The 22,641-nt window shown below is 46.9% G+C and overlaps 1 protein-coding gene and 1 pseudogene across 1 annotated transcript in view; one reads left to right on the top strand and one right to left on the bottom strand.

Moving 5' to 3' along the window:
- Nucleotides 1-22,641, bottom strand: part of ATP8A2 (ATPase phospholipid transporting 8A2) — a 236,978-nt gene that overhangs the window by 72,323 nt on the left and 142,014 nt on the right. The window contains exon 25 of the mRNA XM_039873056.1: nucleotides 4,350-4,522. Coding sequence (XP_039728990.1) covers nucleotides 4,350-4,522 — 173 coding nt within the window. The remainder of the gene's footprint in view (nucleotides 1-4,349; nucleotides 4,523-22,641) is intronic.
- On the top strand, nucleotides 4,690-4,808 carry LOC120610703 (uncharacterized; annotated as a pseudogene).

Below are 22,641 nucleotides of genomic sequence, written 5' to 3'. Positions count from 1 at the left end.
GGCGCTGAGAATCACTAGCGTAGAAGACAGACAAGACCAGAAGAACAGATGGAAGGCACCAGGGAGAGGATAGAAAGTGGGAATGAGAAAGGGCCAGAGGCAAAAACTTGGGAAAGCAACCTTTCAAAGGCCACCAGAAGAGCCCATGAGGGAGCTGCGTGACTAAGGAGAAGAGAGAGAAATAACAGACACAGAAGCATGTCTAAGGGGCAGCCTCTGATACGGAATGCAGGGAAGGAATCCAGAATGAAATCGAGAGCCTGCTGCTCACGGCAAGATGGGGTTATTGGAGATTTGGGGTCTGCTAGCTTCGCTGAGGGCCTGGTTCGAGGAGTTGGGGCGTACACGAGATGCAGAGAGGCAGAGCTGTAATCCGCTCATTCGTTATCAGCTCTTAAAAGGTAAAGACCATGTCTTGTCTTGTCTCTATTCTCCCATGACACCCAGGAATATATATTGCAAATATCAAGCCCACGATAAAAAATCTTATCGGACCCCTTTTACACCTGATCAAATAAGGTGGCGATGTCCCTGCCAGACAGAGCAGTGACTGCAGTGGAGGACTGACTGGTAACTTTATGATCCTTCTAGGATTTTAATTACATAAAAAAAAAAAAAAATTTTTTTCTGAGTATAACAATGTGTAATTAGCAAAATTATTTCATTCTAATCTTGGCAAATTATTTGACGAATCCTTACATTTTTCTCTCTTTTCATTGCCTAAATCATGTTTTAGTTTAAAAGTATTTATCCATTTTTATATAGCATTCAGCAGTCTCTGAATCAACACCGAAGGGAGACGGTGCTTTTTGAACTCACTGAAACATTATTTTCAAAAATAAATTATCTTCTATGATTAGAGAAAAAGGTAACTTTTATAACCATTACATTTTAAAGATGAAAAGTGAGAGTTCGGGTAAACTTTATGTTTGAAGTCACATATTCAATTTAACTTCAGTTTAAATTCTCAGTGAGAAGTAAGCACATCTGAAGTGTACAGTGCTTTTTCCTTTTTTGTAAGTATGTGTTAACTTCATTTTTTTAAAAATCTTAAGTGTGAGATCAGCCAAGAAATGTCTCCTGGATTGGTAACTGGTCCGTTATCCTAGATTCCTTTTCCCAATTAGTGCTTCTATTTTGTAGACAGTAACAGTATTTAATTTGAAATTTCCTCTCTCTGTGCCAATTCCAGTTTGAACCCCTTCCTGGAAGGCTTAAAGTGTGACACACAAAGCACTTTGAAAGCAGCCAAAGTAAGAAGGGGGGAAAAAAAGATGTTTTTCTTTCGTATCAAGCACCTGGCGAAAAAACAGCATGGAGACCCTGGAAGGCATTCTCAGCCCTCCCCTGAGAGTCCAAACGGACTCGTTTTGATTTCCTTGAAAAACCATGAGGTCAGAGCACATTCGATTTGATTTACAGTTTACCAGACGTTTCCGTGTTGCTCCTTATTGTTTCTGCTGCTGTTGCTTGTTTCTGCTTTGCCGACAAGTCAGGGTGACGCCTCCTTGACCAACGTGGCAGCTGGCAGGGACGGTGGCTTTCTCACTATGACTCCTGGCTCTGGGTGGGATGAGTAACAACCCTTTGTGCTGAGGACGTCACAGAAATCGGGCACCACAACGTAGACATGAAGGGGGAATTATGAGAAAAAATTACCTCCTCACCCGTCTTTCTACCCTTCTTGCCATTTGCATGCCCCTAACCTGACCCACCCAAATGGAATCCAAGCAAGAAAGCACAGTGTCAGATGCTTAAAAAAGAGGCCTTGTTAGATATGACACCAAAACACAAGACAGACAAATTGGACTTCGGGATTAAAATCTTTTATGCAACAGACAATGCCATCAAGAAAGTGAAAACGCCACCTACAGAATGGGAGAAAATATTTGTAAATCATTCATCCGATAAGATACCTGTATCGAGTATATAAAGAACTCTCACAATTCAATAATTTAAAAATTATCTAACGTAAACATGGGCAAATGACTTGAACAGACATGTCTCCAGAGAAGACACACGAATGGCCAATAACCACATGGAAAGATTCTCAACATCAGTGACCATCAGGGAAACTCAGGGCAAAACCACAATGAGATGCTGTTTCCCACTGGGCTAACCAATCAAAACGACAGATAATGACAAGTGTCAGCACAGAGGTACTGCCGGTGGGAACAGAAAAAGGTGTGGCCACGTGGCAAACCAGCATTACAGTTCCTCAGAGGTGAAACACAGAGTCACCACTTGACCCAGCACTTTCTCCTCTAGATAAGTACTTCCGAGAAATGAAAACACACATCTACATAAAAATGCGTACGCGAATCGCCACAGCAGCATTACTCATCCTAGTCAGAAAGTATAAATGATCCAAATGTTAATCAAATGGATAAATAAAATGTGGTATATCCATACGGTGGAATGTTATACAGCTATAGAAAGGAATGAACTACTGATACATCCTACGATCGGGATGAAACTTGAAGACACTATGCTAAGTGAAATAAATCAGTCAGATCACACTCATGGGAAATTCTGAACAGGCAAATCTATAGAGACAAAAACGCAGAATAGTGGTTTAGTAGTTGAGGGTGGGAGGCCCGGAAGGCAGAGGACAATGAGGATTGATTGATAATGAATAGGAGAGTTTCTTTTGGGGGTGACTGAAATATTCTGAAATTGGTTGTAGTGATGGTTACCAAACTCTGCTGGTACAGTAAAAGCCACTGAACTATACCCTTTAAATGGGCGAACTGCATGGTATGGAATTATATCTCAATAAGTTATTTAAAGAAAAGAGAGAGGGAGGTCGTCACAAAGCCAGGAGCACGGCACTTCACTTCCAGACGCTCTAGTCGTCCCTCAGTCCCCCAGGGGCCTCACAGCTGCACGAGTGTCCTGACCTAACAGGGACAGAGTTCTCGTTCATTGTTTAAACCGTGTCTGGATTTGTCCCCACTCCTGGCAGCCTCGAATGCCCTACAATCACCGCCATGAGGGCAACATCCATGTCCGCCAGGACGCCCCACCGGCCAGCCATACCAGCTGTCCTCGGCCTTGGGGGGCACATTCCTAATTAGGAAGGGCGATGAGGACAGCAGAATGGAAAGACGGAACTGTGGTTATGTGAAGGCAGACAGTTCCGGGTTCCGGGCGGGAGGTGTGTTTGTGGGGAAATGGGAACAGAATCTTTGGTGTCATGTTGGAACCGGTGGGGGCGGGGGACGGTGAGGTTGGGAACACCTGGGAGAGACAACAATCTTGAAGTCAGGGCAGTGGGCTCCTGCTCAGACTTGCTGGGCACCCCAAATGGGAGTGTCGACAGAGGTGTGGGCAGAAAGAAGGAGAAGCGTGGCCGATGATGTCACCGGGGCCTCCTAAGGCAGAAACGGCAAAGCCATCTTGTCAATGTGACAACTGGCTATTCTCAAGGGACCTTGCGTGAACCCACAGGAGGAGTTTGTAAAAGACTAAAGCAATGAGGAAGTTAAAAGCATTTCCGATAACTGGCTTCTGAGAAAATATCAAAGAAAACAACGTAAAAAAAAAAAAAAGGTATAAATGCAACACATAAGAGCAGGCACAATAAGATTATTGACCCAGCAACTTTAACGGAGATCGAACCCCGGCCCAGGTGCCATCCGGCAGTGCTTGCAGGAACAGGAAGCTCTCCTGTCACCTTTCAGGTTGTCTACCGAACCACTGAGGGGGGCGGGGGGCACATGGCCTGCTATGTAATTCTTTATAATTCGGACTTTCAAAGCCCTGTCAGAACTGGACCTTGAGACACAACGCCCACCCTGCGAGGCTCCCCAGATTTCACGACAAGCCAGCGAAGCCTTCTGGTTAGGTCGTAACACAGAAATTGGCACAGCGGGGATCAAAGTGACAAATCCCCGTTGACAGTAAAGAAACACCTTGCAGTTGAGACAGAGGCAGCGAAGACCCATGGGCTCCGGAAGCTGTGCTCGGCCACCCAGAACCAAGAAAGCGGGGGGCAGTGGGCAGTAGCACCTGTCTAGCTCCCCTCACCGGCTTGAGGCAGAGGGCTTCCGGGTCATCCCCTGGTGTAACAATGACGAGAGGCCCTGGCTCTCCTTTAATCTTCTCAGAAGACGAGAAACAAACACCAGATTAAAACACACACACACACACCCACACACACACACACACACACAACACCTTCACCACTAACCGCCCGAAATCTGTAAATGGACAGCTAAATCTGTATTTTTGGTTTGCTGTTTTTAGGAAACTTGACCCCCAGAATTCCCCTGTGTTGTCCTTTCCTCTCTAAACGCAGGACACAGATGGGTCAGAAGGCGAACCGTGCCCAGCCGGGGCACACCTACCTGCAGCATATGACGGCCTTACACGAGAGTGCCAGGTCCAGGAAGCTCCTCCTGACCTCGAAGGACAGCGCGTACTTGAGGGTGTGGCCGTCGATGATGAGAGCCATGTCGTTCTCCTTGCCCAGCAGGTTGCCGAGGTCACTGCAGTGCTGAGTGATGGCTTCCCGCGTCGCCTGAAACGATAGTTGGGGAGAGTGTGTGTGTGGGGGGGTCACGTTGTTGCATGTTTAACGAATCGAAACCCAAACGAAAATCAAAAGTAAGTGTCTGGAAGTGACGGCACGCCCATTCTAACGCAAAATACGCCAGCGGAGTCCGACTTGGTATAGCTCTACATTCAAACTTCACCGGTGCCACCCTGAACAAGCCCGATCCCGTCTGATCTCGGAAGCTAAGCAGGGTCGGGCCTGGTTAGTACTTGGATGGGAGACCACCTAGAAAGATCAGGTGCTGTAGGCGTAAATAATAATAATAAGAAGAAGAGGAAGAGGAAGAGGAAGGAGAAGGGATTTTAAGATGACAAGGTCCTTGCAACCTGTGAGGTCAAACAAAGGTTTCCTCACCTAAAAAAAAAAAAAAAAACTCCCAAAAAACTTCACTGGACGGCTCTCTCGGTCTGTCTTATTATATGCCAAATATCTACCTTTGATATTCACAGTAATCCATCCTGGCTGCAGTCTGTGGCTGATCTAGAGCGTCCAAATTCTTCCCCATTGGAACTTTGGTTACTGAGGCCCTCACGACTGCCTTTTTCTCCTGTCTCTTACACTACGTAAACTTTAGTCTCGGTGCCCCTAGAAACGCCGTATAAACAAATGTGCTTTCTGGGGAAAAGAATAACTTCGCTGGAACTTCATTTTGGCAAATATTTCTCAGTCTGCACAAGGTAATCTTAAAAGCATCCAGAAGATACTTGGGTATATGGAAATAACGGGAACGATTACTCTGAGGTCCCTGCCGAGAGCTTCGGATTAAAGATGAAATCATTTCTCTCCAGGTATCGTCAGCGTAAGAAACGAACTGCTGATCTTTTCACGTCACAGAAAATATCTAATCAGATTAAACCGCCAATACTTTTTAAAAAATTACTACTAGCCTATATAAGTGCCTTGGTGTGGTGTCTATTAGGTGGAATTAAAGCATAGAACCGTTTTTAAGATTTTTAAAAATATATATATATATATTGTTCTGATCTTCCCAGTGAATTTATGACTCTGACTAGAATATCTGGTTCATATATAAGAATGTAATTTTTGGCTCATAATAAAAAATCTGGTTTAAGTTAATCGGGAAGCACAAAAGTCTGCTGAAATTATTTTGTCTGGACAACTATCCTTTGGCTATTAAGTTACATTTACATGCAATTCATCATGGGATAACATAAATTACAGTCTTAAAGAAAGAATTTGAATGCACAGGAATCCTCCCACCTCTGCAATCACCACCGAGAAGCAGTTCTACTGTCTTACTGCTCAGTTTTCAGTCAACAAGAGACACTTGGCGATATCAGAAAGATGTATTTCAGGCACGGTCGTGGTCTGGAGCCCAGTTCCGACAGCGTGGACTCTAGTCCCAAGTGTCCATCTACCACCTCTATGACCTTGGGCAAATTACTTAACCTCTTTAAATTGAAATTTTCTCGAATGTAAAATGGAGCTAAAAATATTAATTCGATAGCACTTTTGTAATGGACAAACAAGCTCAACGGTATAGCTTGCTTAGCTCTGGGCTTGGAGCATACTAAGCGCTCAATAAAACCCATTCTTCCTCCGCTACTATTGATACATTAAGAATTTCCCATCCCAAGGGAAATACACACTTCTGCTACTCGGACAGTGAAAAAATGCCATGATTGACATTGTCATAAGAGAAAATGGATAGAACAGCGCTCTAATAATAAAAGTTAAGTACTTTTATGAAAAACCAAAATAAAGGAAACTATACTTTTTCTCCATAATTAGTTGAGTCGTTCTGAATGTGCAACAAAACATCTATGAAAACATCTGTGTTTACCGAATTTGTGCAAACAGCCTGCCCTCCAGAACCTGCCCTCCAGCCTGCCCTTAGAGAGAAGAAATTCCTCTCACTCAGGGGAATCCCAGCTCGGCGGCCTGGGGAACTCAAGACGGGTCTGGGCAGTTCTGGAGGGTGTGCCTGCCGGGCGTCGATGTGTAGCGGACACGAAGCCCTCCAAGGAAATATTTCACTGGAAAGAGGAGCCAGGGTACACAGATCTGGTCTGCGGGCGACGTGCTGATGCTATCGCAGAGGCTCGGGCTAGCCTGGTGTCCTTTACTCCCAAAGGCCTCCCCCATGGACTTATGAAGGGAAAGGCTGAGGAATAAAAACCAGAGATGTACAGACCATTGCCTGTGGCCTTTTTAAGGGGGCCTAGCACACATGGAGCTTTGTAGAGACAGTAATATTACAAAGGGTGCTTTCTCTGCTTAGGTCATTTCTGGAGTGTGCACAGGGATGGAGGGGACACCGATGGCTCTTCCTCCTCAGCAGGAGGTGGAGTGGGGAGGCCCCAAGTTCGGGCAGCTGATCACTTGTCACTGTGCGAGGCTCTGGACGGGGGCAAGGACGGTGCCACCAGAACGAGCCTGAGCACTGGGGACACGAATGGCAGAACTGCAGGCTGAGAAAACTATGTTCTTGAAACAAATGCAATTTCTCCCTCCCCCCCCAAAAATGTGTAGGGGAAGCACCCGAAAGGGAGCTGGAATTTTGACGGAGGCGGGCGAGGACAGAGGGGCACACGTGGCTGCTCTTCCTGGGAGCCTCTCACTGTGTCACAGCCCTCGGTGACCTCGGGAACTCGGGTGATACCAAGCTGGAGTATTTTCAAGTTGAACCATGAAAAGCACTATGGACTGAATGTTCGCGTCCCTCCCAAACCCTAATGCCCAGTGCGATGGTATTTGGAGGCTGTGACTTCGGGAGGAGATTGGGTCGTCAGGGTGGAGACCCCGTGACGCAATTAGAGCCTTTACAAGGAGAGACAGGAGACCAGCTTCCCTCCAGCCCACCCTCATCGGATGCCGGATGTGCTGGCACCTTGATCCTAACACCCCGCCTTCGAAACCATGAAGAATAACTTTCTGTTGTTTAATCCGCCCGAGTCCACGGTATTTTTGTTCTGGCAGCCCGAGCGGAGCCCACCGGCCATGCAGTGCTATTCTTGGCGTAATGGATACAGACCGGCTTGTGACCGCAGCAGCACAAGGGCACTCGGGCACCGTGCAAACAAGCGACCACCGCTCTCGTGTCTGCTGCCTCGAGTAAGCCTCTAACAGAACACATAACCGCAGTGACAGGTACGTGCCGAGTGTGGAACCACGGCGAGAAAGTCACTAATGCACGGAAGGGACACTAGTGCAGAGGCCGCCTGTGGGAGGGAACGAGAACCCGCTGGCTGCGCCATGTCGAGCTGCAGTCGGCGGGAGCTCAGGGGTCGTGCCTGCCACTTGCAGAGAGAACACCAAGCATCACTCAGTTACACACGTCAATGAAAGACACTTTACGTTTATATTCTATTGACCAGGCATTTTCTTGTTCACTGGTAAGTAGTACGTTAACAAATAGTTTTCTCGTGTGTCAAATGGGTTCGATGAAGCAGTCAGGTGAGTCAAGCCTATTATAACCAACCAACCAAAATATAGTTATTGGGGTACCTACTATGCTCCCATGGTGATTTAAAAAAAAGAAGCAATACCAAGAGGACACATCACATGTTACCTACGCCCATAAATATTACAGTCGGGGTGGCAAATATACAAAATTAAAGCTGAAGTAATCAAAATCTAATATTCTGCTAATGAGCAGAACCTAGACACCACCACCATCATATCTGCCTGCTTTGGCTCATTTTCATAGGTGGCTGGTATTACTCTGAACTTTAAATTCGACGAAAGCAGAAACTCCCTTTGCCAACCTCTGATCATGCTAACCCTTAGCACGTGCTCAATAAATATACTGACTTTATCAATGAATCGACATATCTCAGTCACGATTCTAAACACGCATCGTAATATCATTAAGGGACCATTTGCGAGTCTCGGAGGCATCCATTTTGCCTGACCTCCTGGTACATTTTGCATTACGATTTCCTTAAAAATAACTGGCTTTTGATGCTTATTCCTTGTCTCCTGGCCTTTCTGCTTTCAGCTTGCTCGGCTCCTAACCTCCCTTCTTACCTATTTTCCATCTCGGTTTCCCTTTGCTTCATCTGCTCAGAATCGCGCCTTTGCCTCTGAGATCGAAAACCTTTCCCACTACTAAAACCTCCCCAGACACACCCTGCTAACGCCTCATCTCCGGCCTCTGCTTTGGTTTTAATCCTTGTGCTTTCAATGCCCACTCAGCAATAACCTTTGATCAAACCCAGACTAGCCAGGCTCACCACACACGTGTGTCAGAATATAGGTCCCTCTGTGCAGTTCTCGAGTGAGCCAATTGGAGGTATTACTATCACAAACAGTTCCTTATTCTCAAATGGACTATGATTCAAAAGTCTATTTGTAAGTTAGTTATTGGGCACTTAGAATCCATTTTCCCAAAGGAACGATGTTGCAAATTGCGGTTGGATCCCAGGGCCTGTTAATGCCTATTTAGCTTAGTCGCTAAAATTTATACTGCAGTCTCTTATTTTAATAAAAAACCAATTACCGAAGGTTACAATGGACTTAGCTGTTATGAGGGGCGTAGGGAATTGGGGCTGGGGGGTTCGTTCCCACAAGATGCGAAACATTCCCAAATCCTTAATTACAGCTTGCCGTTAAGGCATTAATATCAAAATAGGTATTTCCAGCTTTTCATACACGTTGTATGATTTTACTTTCCTTCACAATTAGACACGTACACATAATTGAATGTCACAAGCTGGGCATCCGTTTCCTGGGATCGCCTGCTGACTGAGAAGCCATCGGAGGTCCATAGGATGGAGCCTGAAGCATGCTTCCGAGCGCAGCCCGCTCAGCTCATGGGCAGGTGGGGTCTGAAAGGCGGTTCTCCTGCTAACCACTTTTTGGATTTAATAAACAAACCGGGAAAGATGAAAAGTTCTAGAACCTGGATGCATTTCCACCCATCTGCAGTTTGCAGGAAACTCCTCAAAACTGAAGAGCGCCAGCACCAACGAAACCTGCCGAGGCCGGTCACCCGCTCCCCGCCGCGAGCCGGGCATGGCAGCCGCAGCTGCCTCTGCCCTTCCTTTGATGTTCTGCAAATTCCAACCGGCTCAGAGCTGACGATGCTGAAAACCAGGAGGGTTCAAGTTTCATGAGCAGCAATTCAACCAGATCACGCTTAGCCTTCAAGTTCAAGAGCAAACTCCCTTCTCCTGAATTAACCTCAGGCTAGTGAGTATCCGACGATGATGCGCGCCCTCCAGACGAGGGTTCCCAGTGGTTTCGTTGTGTTTTCATTCCATTCGTCTGTTTTTCTGGTCCCTTGCCAACTGTCAGATGCATCTCTCCTCACTCTCCCTCTCTTCCATCCTCCGGAGTATTCCCACTGTCCAGCCTCTCATCCCAGGTACCGCTGCATTTCACCATATTCCCACCTCTTTCTTTTCTTTCTTTTTCTTTTTTTTTTTTTTTTACTATCATTTTAATTTCCAAGATTATCTCACCTCTTTTTTGACAGCATTAGTATTCTCAATACTTTTGCACTTACGGACCTTAAGGGGTGTGAAAGTTCATAAAGCTTAAGACAAAGCGCACATCCAGCATTCCCATTGTAGGCTGACAAAAGAAGTCAAGGCTGAAACCAAGACAGTTGCAATGGTCTCTACTACCAACTTCTAGTGCCAGCAGAGCCAAAACCTCTTTGCTCTGGATGTCACTTTGCTCTAATCTAGGGAGATCTCTAAATTTAAAATTCACTAGTAGATAAGAGGAATCTCTGTAAAATGTGTAATGTTCTCAGGACTTCCTATAATACCAATAATTTCAAGGCAGACCAGATGAGACTTCACAGGCATTATTAAACAAACATTCTCAAGAGAGAATGTGGCCTCTTGCCTACAAATACTCGGGTGCCTGTCTGGTACCCTCAGGTCACCTTTCATCTCTACCCCCATCAGGCATTTCTCTACGCTGGCCATCTCTGCCTCCCACGAAATGTTTCCATTTATGATAAAAAAAAATTCTTGTACTCTCAGAGTAAACGAATCCCCAATTTACTGAATTCACACCAGCATATAAGTTCTGCAGAAGTTTTCCTCGTTTTGTTTTGTTTCTCGTTAACCAGCTTTGTTGAATTAAATTAACATAAAGTTGAGACATTTGAAGTATACAATTCAATGAGTTTTGCCAAAGGTGCAGAGTCATGCAATCTCTTCCACAATCAAGATACAAAACATGTCCATCACCCCACAATGTTCCCTCCAGTTGTACTGCAGGCAATTCCCTCCCCTCACCATCATCGATCTTATTAATCGTTTATTTCTTTTTGTTTCTAAGTAGTATTCCAAGCTATGAACATACCACAGTATGTTTATCCATTCACCCATTATTATTATTATACATTTGATTTGTTTTAGAATATCGTGAATAATTCTATAGATGTTTGTATACTAGTCTCTGTGTGGACAAACGTGTTTATTTCTTGTGGGTAGCTGCCGGAGACTGGATTTACTCTGTCATACCATCTATACGGATGCACACAGAGCAAGTGCATGTTTGACTTTACAGACGTGAGACTGTCTTTCAATGTGGTGGCGTCATTTCCCATTTTCACTGATCCTGTCTGAGTGTTCCGGCTTCTCCTTATCCTGCCAATGCTCGAATCATCAGTCTTTTTCATCCTGGCCATTCTAGTGGGGATGTAGTGTTAGATTTAGTGGTTTTAACTTGCATTTCCCAAACAACCGTTGAATATCTTTCAATGCTTAGTGAATTAACTGAACTTTTGTTTGCTGGGATTTCAAGACATACAACTAAGCGAAGTGGACCGATTCCAGTAGTACACTGAGGACATGTCTGTGTAGTGGGTAACACCTGTGGACAGAGGTTGGCCGAGAATTTCTCTTTAAGACAGCTGGACACCCCCTCCTTTTCATTTTCTCCTTTTCTTTGTGCATCTTGCACCTCTAAAAGATCCACGTTTTCCTGCAGGCATTCCAGGCGGAGTTAGAAGGGAGGTATGGAAGAGGAGTATATGGAAGAAACCTGCCAGCAGCTGCTAATGAATAAGCATCATTTACAAGAAAGGGACTATTTCTTCACATAGGCTTCAGACTCTAGGAAGTTTGAACACTATCAATCACCACTATTTGCTGAAAGAAAATCTGACCAACAGTTGTGACAAAGCTCACATCATTGAGGTCAAAAAGTTCCCTGAAAATATGTACCTTTTTTCATTTCTCAAAGGATATTAAATGCAAACCTAATATGTTTAATTTGTTTTCTTCCAAAAATTAAATTTTGATTTTAGTACTAGGAATCCTTTTACAAGCTAAACAAATATATTTCTGAATAGCTGGGTAGAATAAGATCTCAAAAATAATTTACATGCTTGAAGAAGCATGTGCTATTTGGACCTCGATTATGGATCCTTTTTGCAATTTTTAGAATTGAGATTCATCTTAAAGCAGATAACCCTTTTCTATAAGAAATGATTTCAAACCGTGAGCCTCCTGCAAGAAGAATGTGAAATCAGCGTTTGTAAACACTCACTCAGCTGTGTATAAAATGACTCTCCGTAATCCCATAGAATAGTTGCTTGTCACATATTTGTCCAGATTGGATCTCTGAAAGTCACTGTATACTTTGGGGACACAATGGGTCGCTGCCACATTTAATTTCAACCCGTCAATTGGGAATATTTTAATTATGAACATAACAATGTTGGCTTAATTAATTTCCTGATCTTTGGGGATTAAAATTTTTTAACTTATAACATATCAATGATACAGCCACTGCACTATTTCTAAAGTTTCCTTGATTCTTGAAGGAATTACAAAGTGCCCAAACCAAACACAGTGGTGATTAAGTTCATAAACTTAAAAAGAAATTGCTGCAGAAAATGATTTCTAGACAAAGTTTGTGTGTTTTTAATAAACTATGCGATTAAGTCATATGTTGGGTAAACTTTAGTGAAGGAAAACAGAGTCTATTAATCTCACACAAAAAAGGTAAAATATCAGTTGCGAACTAAAGATCTACATTTGCTTCATGCTGACAAATACTAATATCTGTTACGTCACCATCGGTAGCTTTGGCAAAGTCATTTCAATTCTGGAACTACTTATTTGCTGTACAATAAAACCAGTTTCTTAAAAAACATATGCTAACTTTTTAAACAAATCTTAGCAGCTGCCATGTAAGAAAATGAGCATAATAATCTTAATTAGTTAATTTCCTAACCTTGGGGGTTTAAACTTTGAACTTTAATATTTCGATAATACAGCCACTGCATTTACTACTTCTCAAGTCTTCTGGGCTCTTAGAGGAATCACAATGCACCCAGACTGCGTGTAGACTTGTACAAACAACAAAAACGGTAAGACATTTCCGAAAGAGAAATAGTAAAGGCAGATATTAAAAAAAAAATCCCAAATGCACATGTGGCAGCTGCGGGCCATGCAGACAGGCAGTGAAGACTGCAGCCATGGGGAGAAAATGGGGCCTTGGGCTCGCATCTAGTGCCCAGCAAACGCGCTGGACGCACAGGCCTGTGACGGGCTGCCGCCCACCGGCTCCCAGGCTGCAGCTGAGCCACCGCGGGTCTGGTTCTAGAAAGAGCCAGCCAGTGGGACCTCTTCAGTATTTCTTGAACCAGGAGGATTGCGGGGAGGGGGATAGAGAGAGTTATGTGTGAGAGGAAAGAACAGCTGAGCACAGATCCTCTGATACTTTAGGAAAATGCCTCTCGTTTACATGGAATGCTGTTCACACGCTTAAAACTGGGACTATTTTCCAAACGACAGTCTCCAGTTGGTAAGCTAAGGGGCATACAAGTTTGAAAAATAAATAAGATCAAATAAACAGGAAAAATATAGAAAAAAGTCTCACTTCCACTGTAGACCTCCCACACTGACGATGGAGTGAGTCACATACACCCGGCCGAGGCTCCCCTAATCGCAAGGAACCCATAACCACCCAGGGGAAGGGAGGGCGGGCCCTAGGGCAGGCGGAGGTCCACCTCACCATCCACTTCTCTGCACAGCCCGGCGAGGGGTCAAGGTTATGGAGACAGAAGTTTACGTTGAAATACATAGCAAGAAAAAAAAATCCTTTAATTCATCCTTGGCCATCAAGCGTCTACGATGTGCATAAGCTCTAGGGGTAGGGAGGCCTGGAGACAAAGAGCATGACACAGACATTGGCACGCAACGGCCAAAGGTCACCTCGTGCCTGGCACGTCCAGCCAGCTGGTATCGGAGGCCTGGGAGGAGCAGTGAGCCGCAGATGCAAGTTAGGACAGTGCTGGGGTGGCGAGGCAGGCAGGCCATGGGGAAATGTTTGGACGCCCCCCCTGACAGAGCCTACAAGGGGACAGCAAAGCCAGCTTCCGTGTATGAAAATCCCACACTCGCTGTTCATCGTGCAAGATCACCAAGATGGAGGATGGATTAGGATGAGGGCACAGACCAGCTAACGGGGCTTCAGGTGATGAGCACGTAACCTGTGACCGGGTCAAAGAGACAAAACCAAGAAACGTGTCTCAGAAAAAGAACACGCGGCGCTTGGCGAACGGTCACAGGCGGAGAGAGGAAGAGGGTGAGTCGTGAGCTGCTCGCCAGGGAGCTCAGCCTGGCCAACCTCTGGGAAAGGGAGGCAGAGGGACTCGGGGAGGGCTGGTGGCACATGGTTGGGAGGCAGAGGACACTGTATTTTGACTTTGTGGAACGAGAGTTGGCTCTTGGGTTTAAGAGCAGCCTATGTTCCCTGCTAGACCGTGGAGGGAAGGCACACTGAGACGGGGTCGGGGGACGAGGGCGCGAGCGTGTCCTGGCCTGGGCCACCAGTGCTGCTCTCTGGGACATCACTACTCAGAAGCCACGTCACCCACTACACCGCGCCCCCCCACCCCAAATGCCTGCCAAGCTCCTCCTGAGCATCCGGCAGCCATCACTCGCTCTTCCTGGATCGTATAACCTTTCAATCAGTGCTGGCCGAAGAATGGGAAAAGAAACCACTTGGGTAGTTTTCTTACCACTCCCTCTGGCTGACAAAAGCAAACAAACAAATCACTCAGCGTTCAGCAGGTGCTGAGAAACGCCTGCCATGCCGTCTGGGGAACATCTGCTGCTTCCTGAACTCCCGACCCTGGCCGGGGCCATCGCCCACGGCCTGCCGTGCATCGCCTCCTCTCTGTCTGTGCCAGTCCCGAATGCATCCGAGTTGTGACAATGGCCTTCTACTGAACAATTTTAAAGTATTCGAGCCACCCACTGGGTGGGCCACTCACATGTTCAGTGAGCCGTTCGTGGAACGCAGACCGTGGGCACACAGATGTGCTCGCAGATCCAAAGGCCCCGTGCTCAGGGGGCTCGCATGCTAATGAGGGGACAGGTGTGCAGCAGACAGACACCGGACACGTGGCACGAGTCGGATGTGCCCTGGAGGGAAATCGAGCAGGGTTTAGGAAGCAGGGGTCTACCGGGAACTGGACATCGGAAGACGCCGTCACGGAGGTGGAGACTGACTTCCGAGCGGAAATACAACCGTTTATGCTCAACTGAACAAAAGGCTCCAATGGTCGATCTGATTGGCCAGGAAATATAATCGATAGGTTGATTTTAGGTTTATTATTCACCTTACATTAAAAAATATAACTTTTTTTTTTAGCCAAAATTAAAAGCCAGGTGATTTCATATGAAAACTCTGATACTCAGTTTCTCTCGAAAACTTAGTGCCTGGTGCCCATGGTCCTGCAAAGCCACCACCTGTCAGCTAGCCCAGAGCCTCCCAAGCCTGGCGTGCCAGCTAGCTGTGGTCAGTGGGCATGCGTGGCTTTGTTCCTCTGACCCACCGCCCCACAGAAAGCGGGGATAAGAATCACAGGGCAGGCCACGGCTTCCTAGTGTGGGGACACAGGTCCCCCTGAAGCATCACCACCGTGTCCCTGGCCCTGTCACTTTGGCGGACTCTAGTCCTTTCATTCCTGATGGGACACAGCCAGTACCGAGAAGGGCTCCCACGAGGGCCCCAACCGGCTGCCCTGCAGGGTCATCATGGCTGTTTCTGGTACAGCCGTGGGGCCAGACGCTTTTCTCCACCCAGCTGACCAAAGTTCAGCCCCTAAAATTCAGCTAGTAGTTTTGAAAGAACCTATACATTCCCAGATTTAAAACCCAAAAGGTATCCAGGGGGACAAGGGTTTCCTGAAGCTTCTTAAATTGCTTTCTGCAGAGATTTAACCTTTACTCTAACACACACACACGCACACACACGCACACACTCTCACTTTTCCAGATGGCTAGCATTTCTACAGGGAAAAATAAAGTGTCGGCTTCACTATTTAAAATGTTGAATAAGATGGCATATTGGATAGTGTTAGTAACTCCTAATGAGCCTGTGAGAACTTCCTTCTTCACGTACGCACTTTTGAGCTCCCAAGTTTTGACTAAATGCTTAAAAGGAGAAAAGCTATTCTGAGGAAAAACAAAACAAAACATATGTATGATATATAATATATGAAGATAGAAAATAAATAAAACATTTATTTATATACTGTATACATACTATATGCTATACAAAATTCTATGTAAACATATTACATATATAATATCCATAACAGAAATCACCTTTATAAACCTTAATAAATTAAACTCAATTCAGCAAACTCTATGCTGCAACAAGCAGGTGATCTTCAAAGTCCTGGAGGCTGTAAAGATTGATAAGCCCCGCACCCCCTGTCTTCAGGAGACTTCTGGCAGAGACACAGAAATAAAAAACAAAACAGGGTAAGTGCTATTACAGAGGACTGTCAAAGAGGGGTAAGAAGCAGGAGAAAACTACCAAAACCAATAGAGATTGGTGTATAATCGCCAACCTTTAAAGAGAAGTAATAGCAGAAAATTTAAGATGGAAACCTCAGTGGACCTTAAGGGTGGACAGTGAGCATTCCAGCACAGCAGGCCACGCTGCACAGGAACTGTAGCCCGACAGCTGTCCTTACCTGCCCGCCGCGTGGAAGGAACACCTAGAGGTGCTTGGGAAAGCTAGGCTGGGGCAAGCGGGAAAGGTCCTGGGTTAAGAAAGCGAACTTCCTACAAGAAAACTCCTTCAGGGCTCAGCCCAAGGACCCTTCCTGCGTGGATCTTGGGGACCTCGGCTGGTCTTACGACCTTCAGTATGTGGTAGACAGTTCCAGAGCCACGTATGCATCCAACGACCGCGCTTTGTATGTCTGCCTGAGCATCCAAGGAGGCATCCCAAACACAGCACGTCCACACTGAACTCTGGGTCCCCATTTCCAAGCCTGCTCGTCCCTGCGTTCAGTCGTTACGGACCAGCAACAGTGGGGACTCTGCAGTGAACGCGCTCTTTCCTGTCAGCTCCCGACGATGCCGCCCTTCCAGCTCAAGCCGAAAATGTTGGGGTCACTTATTCCCATTTTGCACACCCCACATAATCAATCCATCAGCAAACAACAACACTCGCACCTTCGAAATGCATCCAGAACCTGGCCGCATCTCACCATGCGCCTCCCGCTAACCGCCTGCTCCGTTATTCTCACCATGACAGACCCGCTAACACGAAGGCAGAGTCCGTCCGTCCCTCTGCTGGGTCTGGCAAGGTTTCCGTTCGTGCCCCAGTAGCAGCCAAGGCCATTCCCATGGCCGGAAGGGCCCAGCACCCTCCTGACTCGGCCGTGCCACAGCACTCACTGACATCTCGGTGTCTCTCTAACACATCGCACCGTCCTGCCCCCTCCTAGGCCTCCAAGGGCTCACCTCCTCGTCACAGTGTCACCTGCTCCTTCTGAGCAGCCATATTTAAAACCACACCCCCCTCACGTGCACATACACACACACACACTCCTTATTTCCCTTTCCTGCTTTGTTTCCCTCGGGGCACTTATCACGGTTCAACCTTCTGTATCATTTACTTCTGCACTTTGCTCACTGTCTGCCCTCCCCACTAGGTTACGAGCCCCTGGGGGCCAGGGAGTTTGGGGCTGACTCTGTCACTGTTGTCTCTTCAGGCTCAGGACAGAGCCTGACCCACAGAATACATTCAAATCTTTACTGAATAAAAGGATGGCTCAGAAAAGGCTAACGGGGAGAAGCTGGCAGACAAGACAAGGTCAGACACTCTGCTGACAGCCACATATACAGGGAGGCCTGGGCTGAGCGAGCGACAGGGCTGAAGACTTGTCAGGAGCAGAATGTGCAGGGTTTGGTGACGGTGCGAGGGCTGTTAGCTTGAACCACAGCTGACGACCTTCACGGAGACAGAAGAGGCCAGAGGGGTGAGGAAGTTGGGGGACGAGGAGGACAGATGGACCCGAGCTCAATTTCTAAGCCTGTTAATTTAGAGGAGGCACATTACTATATCCTTCCGAAACATAGCGAAAGCCTAATAAACTCCACCAAGACAATTTTTAAAGGTTTAAGTCACTCAGATTCACTGGGTGTGTGCCACAGCTTACACGCTACCCTCCAGAACACAAGTAAAATTACAAACACCAGAAATATGTGGGAAATGATGATCTGCAGAAGACCAGGGTGTCCCTGGTGCTCGAAACTATGTAGAGAATAAAAAAGAGAAGAGGCTCTGTTCTCCAGACTCGTGTTTAATAGGCTCTAAATGCAGCACAGATTTGACCTTTGCTCGAAATAGATTTTCTTGGAGAGAAGGGAAGAAAACATTGATTCATCAGAGACTCCTGAACAGCCTACTGTTCACGTTACTTGGAATAAAGTCTGCTTTAAATCAGAATCCTTGAGACACAGAAATAAATATACCGAGAAGTTTCTAATTCTGAGCTTTCGCCAACTGATTATTTTCATTCACAACAGTGGATGAACTTGATACGGTCTCCGCAGAAGCGGACCCACGACCACGGAGCGGAGCCGTCCGTCCGGGCTCCGGCTTCGGCTCGTCTCACGGTCAACGCTTTCCGTGAAACAAATGAGAGAGGCCCGTGAGACGGAGGTGGCGTTCCAGGCGTTTCCGAGGGTTACTTTAGCAACATTGGAGGAATTAAAGGAAACCCAGGGGCAGAAACGTTTCCAGCGAGCTCTGAGAAGGGTAAACACGAACGCGTCAATACCAGGAGTGTTCTCTCGGAGAACGTGAACCCCACTGCGCTAACCTCCGTCACTGACGGCACAGATACGAGGGCTAGCTCGGCAGTCGACGTGTCCTTACTCTGTTCTTTAATCGTTTTGTTTCCTCTCAAGAATTCTGAGTGTTTGGCTGTTTCATTTCATACCATGTCGGACAACAGTTGGAAGGACAAATCCAAATCCACAGAAGTCTGCCTTGCTGTCTATTTGCTTCTGTTTGGGAAAGAATTTGAAAATGTGTTTTGGGGTGTCAGGTACATAAATGACCTCGGGGCTCCGAGCAGGTAATAAAAAGTATGACTGTGACATTAAGGGGTGGTGGGGTCTGTGGCCAACCGGGACGTGCCTATCCCGACCTACCAATATGCATAGGACTATCCAAACAAAACACCACTTGCAGGCTAAATTTGGCCCACTGACCATCAATCTGCCACAATTAACAAGCCTGATCAGAGACTCGATAAGAAAAAGGAAATGATGATTCATGTAGCATTTCTCACAAACAACAAGCACTCCAACATGCTGTCACAGGAGCCACCGTCTGTAATGACACACCGCGCCCTCACTGGTGAAGGGAAAGCATCGGCATCAGCATTTCAGTGGAGATGAGGACTCATACCTACAAGGAATCATTTTGGAGCTTTAATGACAAGAATAAAATACACATCTGTAGTCTGAAACAGTGTACTAACACACACGCACGCGCGCACATACACACGAAACCTGGCAGGAGTATATTACTCTTCTACCAAAGCGAGCTTTCTGGGAAGCTTGTGTCTGGAAGACTTAGAACTGAAAGAACCAACCGCAGCCCGCAGAGAGGGAGGGCTGACACAGAGATGGATTAGAAAACTGCCACCTGCACCCTAAACCGCAGCCTCGTCCTGGATGTCACAGGCTCATGCCCGCAGCCAGCGTGTGCGCACAGGGCCTCCCCCCTAACCTGTTTCCTCCCCACCCACCGCTCCTAAAATCACCTCGAACTGTAACGTTGGCAAATCATTTTTCTGCTTATGGTCCTTTGCCCTCTTTATGTCCTATGAAATGCGATATTTGGAGATCGATTTAATGTTGACTCTTTTTGTTTGATGATTTTCATTATTATTGCTCACGATCTTTGATGGCAAATGACCCCAGACTCTCTCTCTCTCTCTCTCTCTCTCTCTGGTCGCTTTAAGCATTTCTGTTTTAAAATCCAAGGCAAGACTATTAAGTATAAAAGAAAGTCATAAAGACATGTGAAACCAGCCAGAAGGGACCTGGCCGGCACGACAGGCCAGCCCCCAGCCCCGGGCCCTGCGTGAGGACACCTCATGTTCCATAAGTAACTTACCCGTCTACTGTGAGGGGAGCGCTTTAATGCTGCTGTAAACCCATACGCTCACGTGACTCCTCAGAGCAGTCCTCGCAGTGCAAGAACTTTCGGGAAGGACACCCTGCAGCTGAGGGCCGGGTTCGACATTCCTCGGGGTGTAACTCAATCAGCCGGCCTGCATAAAGTCACCAGACGACTGCTTTCTGAAGAAAGTGAGTCGCAGGCCTAATCATCAGCTGCGTGCCCCGTGGAGGGAAAATGACCCGCAATAACGAAGGTGGGGAAAATTACTCTCGTGTGAGCTTTAAGAGTTTTCGTGACAGGGGAAGAGAACTGTGGCCAATTAAAGCAGCGGCAGAACTAAGGAAAACAACAGCCGGGGAGCGTGCCAGGCCACTCCGGTCTCCCCGCCTGCAAGGTGACGGGGGTCCCCGAGCCACACTCCGGGCAAGGACTTTATCCCCGATTATCGTCTCTCAGAACAACGAGGTGTTTGCGGGGGAGCGTGGAAGAAGCGTCCACAGGAGCCCAGAAGCAATGGTGGAAGGTGGAGAAGAAAGACTTTGCAAACGGAGTGTGGCTGAGGGACGCCAACCCTTCATCAGCCTCCATCATCATCGCGAAAGCTACATGGTGTTTCTTACTTAACAGAGTCTACATCACGAAGAACGGCAATCGCATTTTTTTCCACGCTTAGCTTTCCTCCAGCTGTAGTTACACATGTCGAGTTACACACCGAAACCGATACGCAGTGATTGCACCGGTGAAGGACCACAGCGTCCTCTGTGGCCTGGATTACATTCAAACGCAGCCGCCCAGTAGAGACCCCCTCCCATCAGTTAGAGGGCGAACCGGACCACAGCCCAAGCAGTCAGTCTAAAGTTTTCCCCTGTTCCTGAGGATTTCAAAAGGCATATACGTGAGAACAGCACAAACCACTGAGGTTTCTTTTTTTGACATCTCAGATCTCCGTTTTCACACATCCTCGGCAAATATGTTATTTCGAGGTGTTCTTTGTTTTGACAAGGGGTAGGAGGGAGGAGAAAAGGTGAAATACTTGCCTCTAAGAAGGAGAAATGAACCTGTCCACAAGTTCACGTTGGCACAATTTCTTTTTCCATTAGGAGCCAACCGTCGGTCCTGTCACTGCCCTCGAAAGCTGCACTGGTGGCTCCCTGCTGGCTTACCTGCCAGCCACAGACTGAACAAGAGGGGCCACTGCCCTGAGCCCCACGGTGGTCAGGACCAGAGAAACACACACCAGCTGTGCTGTTACCCAAAATCATGCCCATCCATCCCTGGAAGAATTATGAGCGTCGAAATAGTCAAGTTAACACCAAGTCGGGGGTACGCAAACACTTCGTTCTCATGCAACATGGGAAAAACCTTCTAAAACATTAGCGCTAGTCCCAAATTCATTTTGAAATGCAGGAACTAAGAGGCCAAGACGGCTGAGTGCAGAAGGCGCCTGAATGATGATGCCCGAAGCCCCTCGCTTCGCTTTCAAAGAGACGGAGATGGCGAGAGCTGGCGAGGACGTGAGCGTTTAGCGACAGAGGCTGCAGAGCTCTGCCGGGGTCGAGAGACCCCAGTGCTCGGCAGTTCTCTTGGCCCCACCGCCCCACGCTGCTCTCTGAACCTTCAGCGTCCACGACTCTGCCCTTGGTCTTGAGTTTCCTTTTCGCCTCCCTCCACCCCTCCTCGGTTTCCTGGGGCTGCCAGCACTAACCACACACAGGGCGGCTTCAAAAGGCATAGTTCCGGCACCTAGGGCCGTGCTCTCTCTGAGCCTGTAGAGGAGAGGACTTCCTAGCCCCTCTGGTGGGTTTCTAGAAATTCTGTGGCTAGCAGCCGCAGCTGACATCAGCCTCTGCCACTGCACTGTCCCTGTGTATGGGTCTCTTCTCTTCTTTAAGGCCACCAGTCATCACACAGGGGCCACCCAAGCCCAGCAGACCTCATCTCAATTAATTACACCTGCAACGACCCCATTTATAAATGACTTCACATCCTAAGGCCCTGGAATTGAGGACTCCAGCATATCTTTTTTGGGGGATACAATTCGATCCAATAAAGACACGCAATTAGCACAGTCATGCTCAAGAACCTACAGCGTGACATTTCCCTTTCCTTCCCTCTCGCTCAGTTTCTGCCACCCCTTCAACACCACCTGCCTTGTTTTCAAAATGTGTTTTGTTTCCCAAGCCACTGACGACTCACTCTTGGGTCTTTCTCAGCTTGCCCTACCTCTCCGACGACCCTGGACGTCACGGATACGGACGCTGTCCTAATCCCCTTGAACTTCTCTTATTTCTACTTTTCTAATTCACGATGAGCAATCTATGTTCTCAACACACATTCCCGATCTATAGAGCACCAAAGAGAAAAGATGGTAACAATATCGACTGCTGTCATTTAATATTGCTTGACCTTGAAGAAGCCCAAGTCAGTGACCTTGACCCAGGCCTCTTCGGGATGACCACCTTAGTTTCAGAGCATTCATTCATTCAAAAGAACATTTGCAAATACTTACTGTGTGCTATGAAGCATTTAACTTACGTTCAAGATTTGACGGTACACGAGATTAATAAAACCCCTCCCTTCCAGAATCAAGAATGTCTCAGGAATACAAACAAGTAAACGTACAGGATTAAGTGTGATAAGTGTCATGATTCAGGCAAGTTGAAAAAGCTACAAGTGCGTCGAGGGAGACCTAACACCAAAGGAAG

The sequence above is a fragment of the Pteropus medius genome, unplaced genomic scaffold, assembly GCF_902729225.1.
Source record: "Pteropus medius unplaced genomic scaffold, Ma_sr-lr_union100, whole genome shotgun sequence".
In the NCBI taxonomy this organism is placed as follows: domain Eukaryota; kingdom Metazoa; phylum Chordata; class Mammalia; order Chiroptera; family Pteropodidae; genus Pteropus; species Pteropus medius.
The sequence above is the reverse complement of the archived record's forward strand: the minus strand, read 5'-3'. Positions and strand labels throughout refer to the sequence as shown.